General features: G+C 40.8%; 1 protein-coding gene across 3 annotated transcripts in view; it reads left to right on the top strand.

Annotated features, from left to right (window-relative positions):
- The window catches only part of slc36a1 (solute carrier family 36 member 1), a 63087-nt gene that overhangs the window by 14787 nt on the left and 30046 nt on the right, over positions 1 to 18254 (top strand). For 2 of the 3 annotated variants that reach the window (XM_086024248.1, XM_086024247.1), the window contains exons 3-12: positions 994 to 1101; positions 7451 to 7565; positions 7646 to 7736; positions 8805 to 8893; positions 10638 to 10727; positions 10861 to 10945; positions 13582 to 13809; positions 15184 to 15282; positions 15369 to 15535; positions 16971 to 17140. In XM_086024248.1, coding sequence (XP_085880374.1) covers positions 1068 to 1101; positions 7451 to 7565; positions 7646 to 7736; positions 8805 to 8893; positions 10638 to 10727; positions 10861 to 10945; positions 13582 to 13809; positions 15184 to 15282; positions 15369 to 15535; positions 16971 to 17140 — 1168 coding nt within the window. In that variant the 5' untranslated portion in view covers positions 994 to 1067. The remainder of the gene's footprint in view (positions 1 to 993; positions 1102 to 7450; positions 7566 to 7645; positions 7737 to 8804; positions 8894 to 10637; positions 10728 to 10860; positions 10946 to 13581; positions 13810 to 15183; positions 15283 to 15368; positions 15536 to 16970; positions 17141 to 18254) is intronic. The other variant, XM_086024249.1, reaches the window with a different exon arrangement.

Raw genomic sequence — 18254 nt, 5'->3', positions numbered from 1 at the left:
TAAACATAAAAGGTAACATAACGTAAACATAAAAACACAGCTCGTAACGCGGGTCTAGTACTTTGAAGAGTCTTTTAAACCAATCGTTTTCCGCTGTTTTAATTGGAATCATGTCTTCAGCAAGGTAATAAGTCACTGCCTAAAGTTAATTCTTTACACTGCTTGCTTGCTTTTTCATATGGAGTGCCCTTGTTAAATGACTTACCGTGGGTTGTGTTAGCTTGGAGCTAGCGGCTGCCTCTGGCTACCATGTGTCTGATCTCCGTTTGCTTTGGCTGTTGGCGTAGTTTTTTGGGTGCTGTCTCTGTCTCCGCAAGTGATTAAACAGGTTTGTCGTGTTGCCATCTGACGTCCGAACCGAGTCCCTGCAAACTTTGCAAATAACTGTTTTGTGCTTTCTCCTCCGGGGAAAAGCCAAACCAAATCGACACTGTGGATGTGGAGGTTCTTTTCGGGACCAACTCTGCTTCGTGGTGACTTTCTGCTATAGCTTCCCGCTATACAAACAAACAGGGAGGCGGAGAGTGTCACGTACGGTGCACTGTGCGTGCTGTGATTGGTTGGTCGGGAATGCGTCAGCGGCTTTGAGCCGCCATAGAGCTAAACTGTATAGAATGTGCCCTGTAGACGATCAAACGACCTTTCGGCTTTATGAGATCGTCAACACGTTAAAGTCCTTAACGATCTAATATCGTCATATCGCCCACCGCTAGTACAACCTATAATTCCTTTCAGTCGCCACATTGCACACCATAGCCTGGCGAAAGGCGGAGGTGGCAAGAAAAGCCTGGTGGTCCGCCACTGGGGGAAACCCTGTACAAACTCTACTAGTCGCCAGTCAATTGCAGATATTTTCTGGTCTTACATTTTCACTTTCCAGCCGTTGGGTGTTATTGTTATTAATCCTTATTGAATGCAAAGGTGGTTAGTAAAGATTTTGTCAACTCGACGGATTGTTTTTGGTGTTAAATCCATTTGTCTTCTTCCTCGCAGTCAAGCGACTTCCATGCTGCACTCGCTGACGTACAGTTTTTAGCACCCAAGAGGTCGGGAGACGCACCACCGACATGATGTCCTCCAGCGACGACGTTCGAGGGGAAGGTATGAACATTTTTTGTGTCTCTGATGTTTAAAAAAAACATGTAAGCTAGTTTCATTGAAGATAACATTCTGTTTGATGTTTACAAAAAATGTAGTTTAAGTTTAAGTAATTCCCAAGTTGTATGTAACCTTCAAGTCTCATCTTGTGTAATCGCGACTCCAGCTTCGCTTTGCAGTAATGACATAAAACTTTATTTTTGTCTTGTTTTAGTTTAAACCCCGGATATCGCTGATAGTACTCAAAGGAAGTCACCACAGGCTAAAGGACTGACTCATGTACAAAATGTAATTGTGCCGATCATACAATGGTTCCGGGTATCGCAAATGTGGTTGTAATAAAGTTACAGAAATGTTTGTCAACCAATTTTTGTGGTCAACGTAATTGTGTTAGCTGACATTTTTCCCAGACCTAGACTAAATTGGCTATCTGTGCAATCCTAAACGCGAATCAATGTTGATGAGGTTCGTTTAAGACAAAAACTGTCATTGATGTTTAAAAAATGTACATCAGGATCATTAAAAAATTTAATTGCCTTAAGTATTTAATAAAAAAAAAGTATGTAGGTTATGTTCACTTTTGTCAGTTTACGATTCTAAATTGTTTGTTATAAGAACATTTCATCACCGTCCTGTGAAAAACACGTATGTCCCTATTTTGTCATTTTTTTTTTCTTTTTTAATATTCATGTTAATGGGATCTCTGTAACGCGGAAACCCCATTTCGCTCAGCCAGAAATGCTCAGCTTTCACAAAATTGCCCGCCAGGTTCAATAAATACTAAATTGTCTTTGATGTTGACAAAAATAAAATACATAAAACTCATTTTAAACACTCGTAATTGTCTGTGATTGTTGCAAAATGTGTGCTAGGGTCAATGAAGGCCTTAAATTGTCTTCTTGGCTTGCACGAATAAACCCAAAATAGAGCAAAACAGGCATTTTGTTGGTAAAATGATCATGTCATTTGCAGCAAACGCTGAACACATAGGGCTGACCATATGGTAAGTGCAAGCATGCTAAAGGAGCCTCCAATAGTAAACAGACTTGTCTGTTTACATGCCAGCTGCAGTTGTGTTGGATTTGCATTCACTCCAACTCCCATATTGATAACACCTGACTTTAGTCTTTTCATAGACGCTAGCAGTCATGTTGACTGTCCCTTGAAAAAGACAAGTCTACTGTGGTGTGAAAGCCGCCTCCCTATGTAATGTTGACCAGGTCCACAGACATATTGGACTCATTATGTAATCTTTGTAGATAGACGCCGTAGCTTTGACAACTTTAGATAACACGTTTCTGGGAAACGACGACAATATTGAACTGTGTGTGGATTTTGGACGTGAACGTTCAATGACGGAATTGAGATATTTTGTGGGCGTCACTAAAGACTTGACACTGCACTGTTGATATGAGGAAGTTCAGGCGTGAGTTATCATCATGCATTATGACAAGACCACAGTGGTGCGCATGCTACATTCAACACTCGCCTACCACAAGTGTGAAATTTCCTGAGTGCTGGCTTTAGTTTGAGGCTCTCTTGGCATGACAACCACCACGTCTTCTTTTGTTCTCCAAATTAATTTGGTCATGAAAACAGACAAAAAAAAAAAACCCAACATCATGGGTTCTGTAAAAACAAAACCGGGTCGAGTAGAAAGATTGATTAAATGATGCATCACAATTAGTGTTGTTCTGATACCACTTTTTGGCCCAGATACCGCTACCTGGCTGTGCCGTATCCGCTGATGCCAATACTGTACCGATACCCCTCCGTTTGAAAAAAAATCCAAAATAAGCGCTTTTTTTTTGTAATTCTAAAGAATTGCACTCACTTGGATGTAAAATTATTCATATTTAAATCATCACTTGCGAAGTATCTGTAGTAACATATACATACAAAATACATATGTTGAATAAACAGCCTTCATAGCTCTTCGTGCTTGTGAGAGTGAGACATGGGATACATGCTGTATTCACATGAATGTACATTTGTAATAAAGCAAGATGCAGCATTTGTACTTCTAAAATATATTCCGTGATTCTAACCGACCCCCCAATTCGTGACGTCACATTTGTATGCTGCCAGAGGGGCAGGCGGTCGAGTGAGTGAGATAACAGAAGTCCGTTATGTGTTTCTAAAAATGGTTAACACCTGTGCTGTTTATGGTTGCTCTAATCGATCAACTAGAGATTTTATTTTGTGATACCTGCAGTGATTCAAATTAACTGGAGGCAAAAACGAAGTTGTTTGAAAGCAGACGCGCACAATGTCTGTCAAATCTTCGTGACCACTTAACACCATTACAACATTCAAGGTTATGATACGATGACTTTATATCAGTTATTGTTTTCTTTTTATTTTTCAATCAAGATTTACTTTGCACTGCTGTTCAACATTAATCTCTTAATTATATAGGCAGAGCTGGGCAGTCCGTCCCTGAGCCGAACCAGTCGGACCCTCCGGCCTGGCCGGATTCCCATTTTGGGGGCGGAGTGGTGGGGGGGTGACAAATTTAGAAAAATGGCTGGACTAAGCATGGCCGGAAGTTGATTTTAGTCCGGCCCACTAATTGGCCCTCATGCGTGTGACGTGCTCGGGAGGCGGCCAAAAATCATCTCAGCCTACTCGGTGAAAGGCTTCTTTTTAGGCTTCTTTCTACTCCCGGGTCTGCGCGAGCGACAATTGCTGTTATAGGGATTATGGTATTGCCCCTCCGCCCCCTCTTGTAATGGTATGGCCCAGTTGCAGGTGGGAGGCGCGGGTTACGTGATGTGACAATGAGGAAATACAAACACGCTTGAGCGCACGTTGCTGTCTCACATGTTGCGATGACATACAGTTTCTCACACGGAGACGGATGCGCCACGCAGCTCGTTGCTGCTGCCGCAAAGTCCCATCACTCAAAGTAAACAAGCTACTCACCCACGTTCCCCCTTAGCCGCCACCTTCCGGATTGTTTTCGCAATAAAATTAAATGCATCGTCTAGTCATCCCTTTATGGTTGTAGCAGGCACGATATGCATTGTTGTCGCTGTCTTTTTGAAGCGACGCCCCACGACTTGTTTCAAAACAATTTGTGTCCACGAGTATATTCAGTCACTAGCACATCAAGGTGGGGTTCATGCACTTTTTCTGGCGTTCACTACTTCCGGAAATACGCCATACCAAACCTGCAGTGTATACTGGTTTGCTGGTATGCTTTTATTTTTAAGGCCGAGAAGGAGGGGAAGTTTGCAAAATTAACAGGTAACTTGACTACAACTTCTGCGACTTCTTCTTCTACGACTCTTCTCTATAATTATTGGACCCAAATAATTATACAATTATACCGTGTCCACAGCGGGTTCGAATAGTAAATTAGCCAGCTAATGATCCTTAAAAAGCCTCTGCCGTTACCGTCTCTCCCGCAGCGACGTCAATCACGGACGCTTTTTTTTTTTTTTTTTTTGGGTCGGTCGGCGGGACGGGGCGGGGCCCGACAATGTTTATGAATATGTCGGGGGGGTTGCGGCCGGAAGGGTACCCAAGTCAAGGGTGGAGGGCCGCGGCCGGACCGGAAAAAAATGGTCAAGTGCCCAGCTCTGTATATAGGTATACAAATTTCATATACGTTGATGGAACGTTATAGAAAATTTTGCTGAGCGATGTGTTGTAAACTCGTCTTTTTGTTAGCAGTTAGCAAGCTAGGGCGAGCTCGAAAAGCTTCGATGAATCATAAAGACGAGTTCATCTGGACACAAACCATTTCATGAAAGTCGTTTTACACCATTAAACTAGTGATCAATGTACTGTGTTAAACAAAAGCAACATACTTTGCTACGAGACAAAGATCCAGCCGACATGCCCCCAATTTGCAGGCTCTTGATTGCATCAAAGTTCACCCAAGTAACTGCCTCCAATGTGGCGATGTATGTCCTTATAGCGAACTTTTTCACCAAACTAGACATAAGTAGACCGATGACCAATAACGCTAATAATGGATAAGGCTTCTCCTCGTATTTTCCTAACGCATGCGGCTCTCAAATATGCGCGCTGCGTTCAAATAATGATACCAGTATCAATAACCGGCATCGGCGTTTTATTTGTTAGTACCGACCGATCCAATACCAGCGTTTTAATGCGGTATCGGGATACCACCCGATATCAGTATCTGTATTGGAACAATACTAGTTATAAGCAATGAAAGTACAATGATTTCCAATGGAGAGTTTGTAATCGGTTCCTCCAGTGACTCCGACCGAACAAAGATAGAACGGTAGGGGGCGCGGCCATTCTGCTCATTAACAAGAGGCGTTATTCGTGGAGTCACTTATTTCCTCATTTCTCACACATTTATTGATAAAATAGAAAATGACAACTCTTTTCATTTTCCTGATCAAAAAATATATAAAATCAACTTGAAAACATGGCCATCCCGGCCCCACCGTCCCCCCTTTAATACTGCCTCGAAAAGTATAATGAGTCAGTCGATGGCCACAAAGCAAGAGGAAAGGCTGAAATTCTCATTCGGCAAATCAGTGTGCATTGACGGCAAAGGAGGAGGAAGTGATGATCATTCGCCGAATCAGCGGGCAGGACCCAGTCACGTTTCAAATATGGAGGAGTGTCCAGCAGGGATAACAAGGCGCGAGTCCACGTCGTCCGTAGTCTGAAAATGGTTTGGAGTCGGTGGGAATAACATTGTTGGATGTGCCAAAACGGTCACAGTGAAGAGCAATTCTGTTCCACCACGAGTCATATGGATCACGGGGAAAACTTGGCGACCGCCCAAGCACGCTAAACAAAAGCTTAGTAAACACACACACACACCCCCCCACATGCGGCTCGCGAGCCATGGGTTGGCCTGTTCTATAACTTACTTTTGGACCATTTGAGGTCCTTAAAGTTGAGCTTTGTGAATGGAGTTTTATTTATTCCTGTTTATCAGGAACAGTTACTGGAATAGTTTATGCACTTTTCAATCGTGACACTTGAATAAATGTCAAATAGCACTTAAGTTACAACTTTGGAAACACATGCCTCAGGTTTTTTTTAAAATGATATTTAAAGAGGAAGTCAACCCAAGCATATTTTTTTCAATAAATTGTTTTCTGCATGCCCACTAGTTGAAACAAGGCATTCTGATAAATATTGTGTTTGTGGAATAACAGTTATTCCACCCGTTTTTAGCCATCTCTGGGGGTGTAGTCAGCCGTGATTGGTTGTTACCTAAGTCCTGAGCAGTTGTGTCATATTCAGTCGACAGAAGTGACAAAATGGCCGCCCCCTGAGATGGGACAAAAAGTGGATCGTTCCAGCCCTAGCATTTGTTATATGACACATCCAGGTTGGGTTTATATGACCTTAGTGTTTGACAATGTGGATTATTTCAACCCATTTCTTGTACTCTTATTTTTATTATGCTGCTAGACTAGTGATCCTTAATAACTAACAGGAGGACCAAGCCTGTTTATTATACAACACGTCCCGGTTGGCAGGTGATGGAAGTGAGTAGATTGTAGACTTTGTGTATTATCTCGAGTATGTGTCGTTTTGCTTTACAAAAGCAGTTAGAAGCACACTGGACCCAAGTGATTAAACAACTTTACCGCTTGTCTTGTACGTAGTTTCATATTACATATATGACCTTGATACCGTTCTCACTGAAGCACTTTTATGTGAGAGCCAGTAAAAGAACAAAAAATGAACACCGGTGGTCATGTGATCACCACGTCGTGACCATGCAGGTGTTTTGGGCCTCTTGTTTCCTTGAGGTGTTGAGGTCTAACATCACGAGCGCACATTCCTCCTGCTGTTGCCAAAATATGCAGTCATCTCTTTATCACATTCACCCCTGCCAGTGCTCACTTCCTCTTGTGCGTCAGTGTACAGCCAAGTGTCACGCCTGAGCCTCAGACGGCGACGGGTCGCCAAACGCCTTCATCAGCAAACTTCTATGTCGACATTATCGCCACCATTTGAAGCCATAAATAATCAACTTGTAGAAATTGATGGCTCAAAAACAAAAGAACGATTAGGAGTTAAGACATTAAAAGTATTTATTTGTCAAGGTGTTTTTTTTTCAACCAATATTTTATTTTTCTTTCAAGCGGCTTCCTTAATTTGAAGGTCTTTCCCATCGATGTACACTTGCACTGCCAACGACATACAGTAGCACCGAACAGAGAGGAGCTAGTTTACAAAGGCACAGTCAGTGGTGCCAGCTTAGCGATTTGGTCATGTCTGCACAGTCAAACAATGGGGAAAAATGACTAGGACTCTGACCTGCTTATTATTTGTATGCAGTATGCAGTTGAGTACAGTGGAGGTAGGATGTGCTGTTGAGGTCTGTCTTCTCACCCTTCTGCAGGGTCTCTCTTCTCTGATCAAAACCCATCCGAACTGGATGCTCTGTGTCCTTCCCCTCCAGGACCTTCACGATCACAGCGTCACTATGAGAGGATCGGCACGCAAACCGGAACATCGTACGTTGCAGAGTAGCTATGCCGCAAAAAGCCTCTTTGTGTAACACGGAAATGACTGACTTTCTTATCCTTTTGTGCAGTTTCTGTCAGACTCTGATCCACCTGCTGAAGGGCAACATTGGCACAGGGCTGCTGGGTCTGCCTTTGGCGGTCAAGAATGCAGGCCTGGTGGTGAGTCCCCAAAGCCTGTTTCACTTCGCAACATGAAACGACAAAACCATGGCCGAAAACACACAGACATTTTGATTGGGAGCTTACCATTTTGGGCTCGATTGCACTCACGCCTACTTTGGTTAGAAGCGTCCATTTTAGGGTCATAACGACCATTTCCAATTGTCCTTTAAAGATGAATTTGTCTTACCAAGTTTCACTTAGCAACATGAAATTTAGGAGACATGTCTCATGGGGAGACCCACAAGTCGCTTGGATGAAGGCTACTGCTTTGCACGTAAGTGTTCCCTTGATGGACTGCCATTTGGAAGTCACAGTTGAAGCCAGAGGGCAGCCATCTTGCATTGCCTCTTTTACTGACAACTTCTGTTATTGTTCCACTGAAACAGTTATCAGTGTTTTTTTTATGTCAAGATCCATGTATGGAGTAATAAGAGCCTCACAGATAGCAAAATTCACTGGCTGCAATGACCATTCAGAGTACATTATCTTAGTATTGTCAATCGTGACTTACAGAAGATAGGTGTACATTTCACAGCGATTTCTTTCTTGATGGAATTTTCTTTTAGTTCATGGTTCTGACAACATGATACAGATAAGTCTTTGAGTAGCACTCTTAGATATACCTCTGTAGAGAAAATTAATACTTTCATTCTTCCTGGTGAAATTTAGAGCGTATTCCAGACTTATTAGTAGAACCGTAGGCCACATACAGTGGCATTTTCTCCAGAGAGACAGAAATTAATGTGAAAACACTGCAGAGAAATCCATGTATTCAAGTTGGGTGAGCTTAGACATTGGCAACGCAAGTTGGCTGCCAGTGGCTACAGCAAATAACATGGCATCAACAGTTACAGAATCGTAATCTAGTCAGACTGCACCCCAACGCCCCATAAAAAAAAAAAATCTCTATCTTTGTAAATATTTAATTTTTTTTCTTCCCCAACCACCAACAGCCCCCCACAACCTAACCACATTATCCCGTTTTTTTTTTTTGTGGAAAACGCATATTCAATGTTTCTCTTATTTTTTTGTTATGTGCTCGTGTGTGTGTTTTCGTGTGTCCAGCTGGGTCCGGTCAGCCTGCTGTGCATGGGCTTCATCGCTGTGCACTGTATGAGGGTGCTGGTTGACTGTTCTCACCACCTCAGTGCCAAGTAAGCTCCGTTCTCTCCTTATTTTTTACATTTTTGTGATCACATGCTTGTTTGTTTGTCTTTGAATAACACTTACAATCTTAAATATAATTTGTCTTTGCTACAGGGCAATGTTTCGGCCTATTGCTCTTTTTGTCCTTGTGTTACACGACTACTCTTTTCACACTCTTTTCAAACCAAATTCCCACTTCCCTTAAAAGTTTCAGGAGCGCGACCTAGGGTGCATACTCAGCTGTTCGTTTGAAGCATACATTGAAGCAACACGTCGACCGTTCCATTCAGGAAGTCCTAATGTAGTTTACGAGCCACTCAAATGATGCTCACTCTCACATTTCAGAGGTCAGGTGACTAGAAATTTTACAGTTATATTAAATGGAATGTTTTCCATTATTTATGAAGGGACATTGTGGGACCATACATATTGTATTGAGACTTAATTCATTATGCTTAAAATGACCGCTGTGCTAAAATAAAAGAAACAAACTAGGGCTGATTTTATTTGTGGCACAAATATCTATTCAATGAAATATTATATTTTGATATAAAGGCGTATTCAATCATATGTTCTATTTTGATAAGTACATGGTTTGAGCTTTTTGTAACATACCTACATCATGTAAATTGTTACGATCGAAGGTTTTGGACAGGTGTGATACTGGTTCGGCCGCCGTGTGCTGGTGTTGCTCACCGTGGTCCAAGGAATGCTCAGAGAATTCGTGTGAATGCTCAGACACATGGAAAATTAGGCTTTTCTCAGAAATATATTCACAGTACTTAAATGGTGTCTTTACACTTCACTGTCTTCGCACTGTAACATAAAAAACAACAATTAATCCCTTTACCAACAACAGTTACGTCTATTGACTTTCCCCAAAAATATATTCACAAATATTTACATTTATACTGATTCTTTGCACAAGGTCTGAATAAATAAGTTAAAATTAACCAATAACAATACAGAATTAGGATGAATGACAGTTTGTATAAAGTCAGGCTCTAAACGTTTCCTCAAAGTGAACATTACTGTAGAAAATGAAAATAACTGAACAAATATGAACTCACATGAGCTTCAACCCCGCAACTAGAACAACACTGCACCTACAGAAAACCATCCCAAATTGAACAGTAATGTATTCACAGAACATCATGCAAGTCAAAGTATTTATTTCTAATATTTTTGTTATTTATATATCAGCTTTTCTGGATGCTTTGGCTCAGTATCCACTGGGTTACATTATAAATATCCAGTATGGTACAAAAGTTAAAGGCGCCATAGGATTTGTTGTTTATTATTTGAGCCTTAAGGATTAGTCGACTAATCGTGACTACTCTTGGTGATTAGTCGACTCGCAAAATAATATTTTGCGGCGTCCCTAATAATATATAATAAAGTAAACTACAATTTTGAAACGACTGTTTGACCTTCCTAAATTCTGTACAGATGTACAACAGTGCCGAAATAAATGCACTTAAAATGAGCCCTGAAAGTTTTTGTATGATACTAATTGACAACAAAGGGCATTTTCACTTTAATTATTGTGAGTTTTAGTTTGTTGTATAAACATAAGATGTAGTTTCACTTAGTTTTCTTGTTTTTAAAAACATTTTCGATTTTATTTCATTAAATGTTTTTTTTTTCCTCTCAAATTTAGTTGTAGTTATTTTGTTAGTTTTCGTTAGCTATAATAACCATGGCCTTGACTTGCATAAATGTCCTTGTAAGAAGAGGGTTTTGCCATTTCAGGATGAACAGGCAGTCTCTGACGTACGGTGAAGCGGTCCAGTACGGCATGGAGAATGTGTCGTGGCTCAGGAGACACTCGCATTGGGGAAAGTAGGTTAAAATTGTATTTGCTGTACGTTCTCCAGCATCATAACACATATTGTACATGTGTCATTTTTATTGCAATCAATTCTACACTTGTTGTGTAAGCATGCCATGAATAATGTGCGTCCTTTACTTTTAGACAGACAGTCAACTTGTTTCTTATCATCACCCAGCTCGGCTTCTGCTGCGTTTACTTTGTCTTCCTAAGCGACAATGTCAAACAGGTAACATACACACAAGATTTCCATTCACTCCAGCAACCTCCATTTTATCTGTGGTTACTCTGTTCTTTGATCATTGGCCTCAAATCACAGCTCTGCTCTGAAACTTGTACTGCAAAGTAAAACTAGTGAACTTTTGACACCTGCTCATTGCGCCACACGTGGACCTCATCAAATACTACAGGATTTATAGACATGGTCTTGCAAGGCCACTAGATGGCAGTGCCTCTCTGTTGGCACGCTGGTTCAGACATTGGCAGCACCATACAAATGTGCAGTGAAACCAAAACGTCAAAAGTCTTAATTTACACTCTCAAATGAAGTTTAAAAGCCTGTGTTAAGGTTTCATTCTAGGGTTAAGATTTCAAGTTAGTGTGTCAAGCCATGATTAGGTTTTAAATCGGTTTTAAATCTTGCCCGCTTCAGCGCCTGTGTAAGTGGAGAACTGATCTCCACGTTATTTTTGATTTTGTGGAGGTGCACATGATGAGATCATGTTTTATGTCAATAATTCCAAACTATTGTGCAGAACACTTTTATACTCTCACAGGTTGACGTGGACAAGAGTAGTAATGTGCATTTGCATTTTGGTGGCGATCGGTCGCTGTTTTAGACAACAGAACTGACAAAGCCAGCAATATTACCACGCTTGCCTCCCTCCGGTGACGTAGACTGCTGAGACCGAAAAAATAACAAGCCCAGCCCCAAAAAGGGGAGGGGCAATTTGTTGTAAATCTAATCACAAAAAAGCCCTTAAATCACTACAGAATCTTTTGAGGGGGGCATTTTAGTAGTGTCATTTTTACATGCAAACCTATTATAGAAGTGCCAATGTTAAGCTCATCCAAGTTTCACTTTCTCAAAAAATTAGCATATTCTGATAAAGGTCATTATTTTCGTTAATGCAATGATAGAAATTAAACTTTCATATATTTTAGATTCATTGCACACCAACTGAAGTAGTTCAAGGCTTTTATTGTTTTATTATTGATGTTTTGGCAAAAAAGTAAAGAAAAACAAAAATCCCTACCTCAAAAAATTAGCATATGTCATCCGACCAATAAAAAAAAAAAGTGTTTTAAACACAAAAAAGGTCAACCTTCAAATAATTATGTTCAGTTATGCACTCAATACTTGGTCGGGAATCCTTTTGCAGAAATGACTGCTTCAATGCGGCGTGGCATAGAGGCAATCAGCCGGTGGCACTGCTGAGGTGTTATGGAGGCCCAGGATGCTTCGATAGAGGCCTTAAGCCCATCCACAGTGTTGGGTCTGGTGTCTCTCAACTTCCTCTTCACAATATGCACATTTTTTGAGAAGGACCTGTATGTCCTCATTAGCCAATTACATTGAAGTTATTTAAGTCTAGTGTTGGTAGTCTTTGATTTGAGTACATGCCTTTTACATCTCCTTTAGATTTTCCCTCCAGGCGTTCAGTTTCTGAACAGACGACTCAGAAGACCCCGCTTCTAACATATTATTCAATCTGGAGACAATTCCCTTCCCATAGCAATCCTTTTTCATTTCAATTTCCAGTGTGGACAATATGGGAATTGAAATATATTGATTTTGAGCTGATCTAATAACGTTTCTCACCCGAAGATATTTTAAAAAGTGTTTGCGTGGAATATCATACTTGACAACCAGCTCATCAAATGACAATGGTCCAACTGCCGATCCTATGAGATCCCGTACTGTCTTCAAGCCTTTTTCAGCCCAAATCCTGGAGCGAAACAATAATTACCCCATATTGGGCTAAAGTGAGATAAAGGGGACAGTTCACCCATATATTTTTTTACCTGATACCAAGTTGTAATCATATCTCTAACTATAGGGTTATTTGTCTTATTTATTAGCATTCTAACATTTGCTGAGTGTGAGTACTGAGCGAGAGGGAGTTGAACAGAGCAGCTTTCAATATCCATCCAAAGTGGGAGACGTTTATCTGTAAAATAATACAACATGGTCTGTAATTGTGCTGCCCAGTAGTATCATCAAAAGTGGTAGCTATGATTTTCGATTAGTCAACAAAAAACGGACAAAGATTTTCTTTAAGTGGTGGGTGTTATTCTTTTTACTACCTCAAACAACTTGAAAATGATGTGATTGATTGCACAGTATGGTTATTTCTTTGCACTAGTTCAGACAATTTACAGATGAATAATTGTTTTGTTTGTTTGTTTTGTTCTTTGCACTACTTCTTCCTATGTTTTGCACTGCCCCAGGCTCAGACAACTTAAAATGTGTTCCAGGCATTGACTGTACAGAGGGTTGTCGAAATTAAATACTGCAGTTGTACTATTTCTTTGCACTGCCTCTTAAAAAAACTATTGTATTAATGATCATAGAAGTTTTGGGCGATAAAAAAAGTTTTACGGTAAAAAAAAAAAAAAAGAGCCTGTGCTTTAATTTGTTCCGTGTAGTATCGAAATGGTATGGAGTATCGATACTGAACTGGGTATCGGTATCGAAGTTGAAATTCTAGTATCGTGACAAGCCTATGACTAACTACGCTCAAGTGTGGTAAGATTTTTATTCAGTTTTGCCATATTGGCTAAGAGGTTTCATGACCCAGCACCATCCTTGCATTTTATTTATTTATTTTAAGGGATTTTTGCCTTGTTTTGTGGTCCTGGCAGGTGGTGGAGGCAGCCAACGCTACCACCTTTAACTGCCAAGTAGATGGCAACAACCAGACACAGGTGCTAGTGCCCAGCTTTGACTCACGCCTCTACATGCTCTGCTTCCTGCCCGCCTTCATCCTGTTGGTCTTTACGCCCAACCTTAAGTACCTGGCGCCGCTCTCGCTCATCGCCAACTTGGTCATGGCCGCCAGCCTGGTCCTCATCTACTTCTACTCCATCACGGTAAACATCAACGGGTATTTAAAAAAAAAAAAAAGCCTGTGAGATATGCCTGCCGAATATTTGCATGGAAAGTTATTTGTCCACTTTGACACTTTAAGTGGATGGGCACAGGCGGTGAATAACGAGCAGTTTTCTTGAACATTTCAATGGCTAAGGGAATTCTTTCTTTTCTAACAGATTATTTTCAAGTCCAAAAGGAACTTTACATTGATCCATTATTTTTTTTATTTGGTGGGTTTTCTTTTGAAACCTATTTGAATTATTCAAGAAAAAAGCTGTTTTATCAGTGGACTGTTTGTCTTGGACACTTCCGCATGGGGGCTTTAAAAGCAAACTTTAAGATTAAATTAAATTATATTTTCATCTGTTGGACTTTGCACTTTTTTTTTTTTCCTTTACTGATCGACGACTGGCGGAGTGGTGAAATCTATACACATGAAGTTTATAAACGGCGGACCGTTTATAAAATGTTCAAGTGTTGCTTAGTTTTGTCTTAAGTTTGTCTTAAAACAGCTTACCTTAACTAGAATCCCGCATTGCATTTTATCCAAAGGACCTTGTAAAGTTAAGCCGTGATTACCTCCGGCAACCGTGCTTCGTCTCTGTATTAAAAGAAGAACAAAGAGAGAAGAAGACGATGACAACAAAGAAGTAGTCATGACACTGTAGCTCACGTTCCTCTCACAGCCTAGCCTGGAGCTTGGTATTTACCGGTACTCTTCATTTTGCATTTTTAAAGATACATTTGTTGTTCACAAGTTTTTAGAAGGTTGGGAACCATGTCGGGGGGTTCGCAACGGTGTAATAGAGGCGTAAATCCCCCCCAAAATAAAACATTAAAATAAATATAATATCAGATGTAAAAAATAACAATAATTCAACCTCTATTTCGTGTTTTTTCAACTATCACGCGGGGTTCTAGTCCCCATTAACTGCGATATACGAGGGATTGCTGTATTGCTGCTTTGACCATCAAATTTCCCTCATGGAATGAATAAGGTATCTATCTTTCTAATCTATCCATCTATAATAACAAATATTGAAGAAAATAATAATTAATGACCATGGTGAGAGAGTTGTTATGGAAGTAAATGGGTTAGTTTAGGGTTTCAAATTAGGGTTTCAAGGTAGAGTTGGAGTTTCGAAAACACGTTTCAAGTCTGGGTCAGTGATACTAACAAGGGTTTTGGGTTCAAATAAGTGTTTCAAGCCACGGTTAGGATAACGAGGGTATCTATTCTGTCCAATGTTGTCCTGGCCAAGACACTCCTGTAAAGGAGCTTTTTCGTCTCAATGACGTTTTTCTTGTTAAATAATTTCAAATAAATAATGAAAAAAAATACACTTTTTTCTCTTCCATTGTTCCCCTTCCAGCACATCAGATACCCCATTGACCTTCCGGTTGTGGGCCGAGCCAAAGACTACCCGCTTTTCTTCGGGACGGCCATCTTTGCCTTTGAAGGGATCGGAGTGGTACGTGTAGGAACAACAAAGAAGGAGATCGCACGCACGCACACACGGCAAACACTTTGGCACACAGTTGTCGCTATGGTCTATAGGTCCTCCCGCTGGAGAACAAGATGCACAGGCCACAAAGTTTCCCCCTGGTCCTCTACCTGGGAATGGGCATCGTCAGCTTCCTCTACATTAGCCTTGGCACCATTGGGTATATGTGTTTTGGCCCTGACATCGGCGGCAGCATCACCCTCAACCTGCCCAATTGCTGGTAAGATGACGTCAGTGTGACAAGTGTCTGCATTTACAGTCGTTCAGGTCATTTGCTTGTGACCAAAAGAGGACATAAAAGTGTGTTGTCCATTTTCTGATACCTCCAAAGCCTTTAACAGGGGGTTAGGGTAACGTTAGGGTTAAGGTAACCATAATCTTTTTCAGAGTCTGAACACGCCGCCGCTTGGGCCAGTGATGTGAGTGACAGTGACACTATGTCAAATGGTCAGTGGGCGGAGCCAGCTCACAAAAATATCCAATTTTTCATTACGTTTTTACCAAAGTAATCTTTCGAATCTTATTATTTGTGCTTGTACTCCTTCTTAAAAACGTTTTCAGGCTATGAAAATACCTATAATTACAAAAAAATACTTGTAAAGGTATTTCACTTTTTTGGGCACCATCCTTTTTTTAATGTAGAGGAGAGTGAAATAAAATGAGTAAAATTAGGGAAACGCATTGTGCTAAATAAAATTAAACACTTGTGTTGTTTATTTTGTTTTTATTTAACCTTATTCCAAATCGTGTTGTTTTGCTTCTCTAATATGCATAATTTAATCTACTGTATTTTCCCGACTATAAGGTGCACCTTTATACAAGCCGCACCCACTCTATATAAAAAAAAAGTAGCCAAAAAAAAAAAAAAAACCACATAATAGCTGCACCTTTATATAAGCCACACCTATCTATGTTGAAAAATAGGGCCCATGCACGCCGCGTCATCGCTAACATTGCTACCTGGGTAGTATATTGGGAGCGCATTCTAGGCAGCTTGACTACTATTGTTACACACAAGAAAAACTTTGCTGTTTTTCTCGCTTGATTTAGACGGTCGAAATATATTCATTTGGTGAACCCTTGCTGTGTTAGGGGGTGCAGCAAAGCCACCCACGATCGCAAAGGAAGAACATTTAACAACGGACTGAGTTTGTATAGGTTTCCTGCTTGGCGGAAGACCAAGGGAACGAACCCGCGTTTCGGACATGTCAAAACGAAGTCGGGTGGCTTGGTCAAAACGAAGTCGGGTGGCTTGGTTATTGGCTGTAAGATGAAAACATTTCACCATAAACAACCTTCCGCCCTGGGCGACAGTATGTACTGTACGTTTTCATAGCGGTAAGTAGAGGTGGGCGATATATATCGTCATCGATATCATCCCTAATCTTGCTTTCACGATGTGTAATTTTACATTATCGAGTATTAATACTGCCTCGAAAAGCGAGTGAGCCGACGGCCGCAAATAAATGGTCGATCCAAGTTTATTTTCATTTGTTCCGTCCAGTTTTCTTTCTTCCTGTTTTGTTCTGCGTTTTCCTTTACTTTCTTTTGTGGTGGTATCACATAAGAAAGCCAAAGAAAAAGGTCACTGATACTTTGTTATACTGTATTCTACCTGTGCTCACATTTTTCCTTCTCCCTCGTCTTCCTCGCAGGACCTACCAAGCTGTTAAGATGCTCTACTGCTTCGGCATCTTCATCACGTTCGCCTTGCAGTTCTATGTTCCCGCTGAGATCCTTATCCCGTCTGCCGTAGCCCGCGTGTCAGCGCAGTGGGAGATGGCCGTTGACCTGCTGCTCCGCACCGTCCTTGTCATATTCACATGTGAGTACTTAAGTTATGTCGCTATTAGTCAGCAGTCACAAAGAAACGTGCTGTAAATGTGTCACAAGTCATCGCGTTAAGTTCCGTTTCTATGGTCATCATCAAAACGGAACACACTAAAGCCAAAGAATCAGCAAAACCCACTATTGTCTATTTTCCACCAACAAGCCCAGGAACTTTTGAGTTCCTCGTGACAGAATGTTCTGGTAGTAAAAGGGGCCTGTGGCCCATGTGGTTCCACCGCACCTCAAAATTTGGGATAGTTCAGCATTTCCCCTACATAGGCTTTCATTGGATGGCCTGCCGAAGTATATTGACAGCCGCCTGAGAAGATGAAACTAGAATTAAAAGGGGAAAAAACCATGCGCACTCATACTGGTACACTCAACCAAACCACCTCGTTAGAGCCCATCAGCTCACCTGCACTGTGGTTGCAGCATCACTCAGTCTTCAAAACTGGTGTTTCAGAGGTAAGTTAAGTAAACTTTCCACGCCCAAGTCGGAAAGCATTCAATGTCCGAAATGACGCATTGTTGTGTTTAACAGTAACAGTATCTTAAATGCAACATAGCCATGACATCACACACGTGTCCTATTTCTCTTAATATGACAAATGTGTGTAACACTAACATGAACCTTAGCAGCTATAACAACTGTGGTGCAATATGCAGCCAAAATTGTACAGTGTGAGTAGAACTTACTAAAAGAGGGAGCGAGAGCTTTGAGTGCTTGAGTAGAAGTGTAAGTTTCAACTAGATGGGAATATTTTAAGATTTTGACATGTAAACTAACTTTAAGAAGTTATGGGTACATCTGTAATTGGTAGCTGTACAAACAATCTTTGCACTTGTCCAGTTACACACTTTAGCATTAATGCAAATGTCACCAAGTTTGCTGTTCGTGTGCTATAGGCCTACCACTGCTGCGCTTTTTTCCAGTTTTCCATTAAGTGTTCATATAGTTGAGGGAAAAGGGGTGAAAATAGATAATACATACTTGTAATTGTGTTTGAACTAGCCTTAGAATTAGCCCTTTACAGTGTTATCCTATAATTGAAATATCACAACAATATTTATCATGAATTGCTCCTTAGTCACACATTTTGTGCAAGTCA

Source organism: Filicampus tigris, chromosome 2 (genome assembly GCF_054856515.1).
Source record: "Filicampus tigris isolate MCC_2025a chromosome 2, RoL_Ftig_1.0, whole genome shotgun sequence".
NCBI lineage: Eukaryota > Metazoa > Chordata > Actinopteri > Syngnathiformes > Syngnathidae > Filicampus > Filicampus tigris.
The sequence above is the reverse complement of the archived record's forward strand: the minus strand, read 5'-3'. Positions and strand labels throughout refer to the sequence as shown.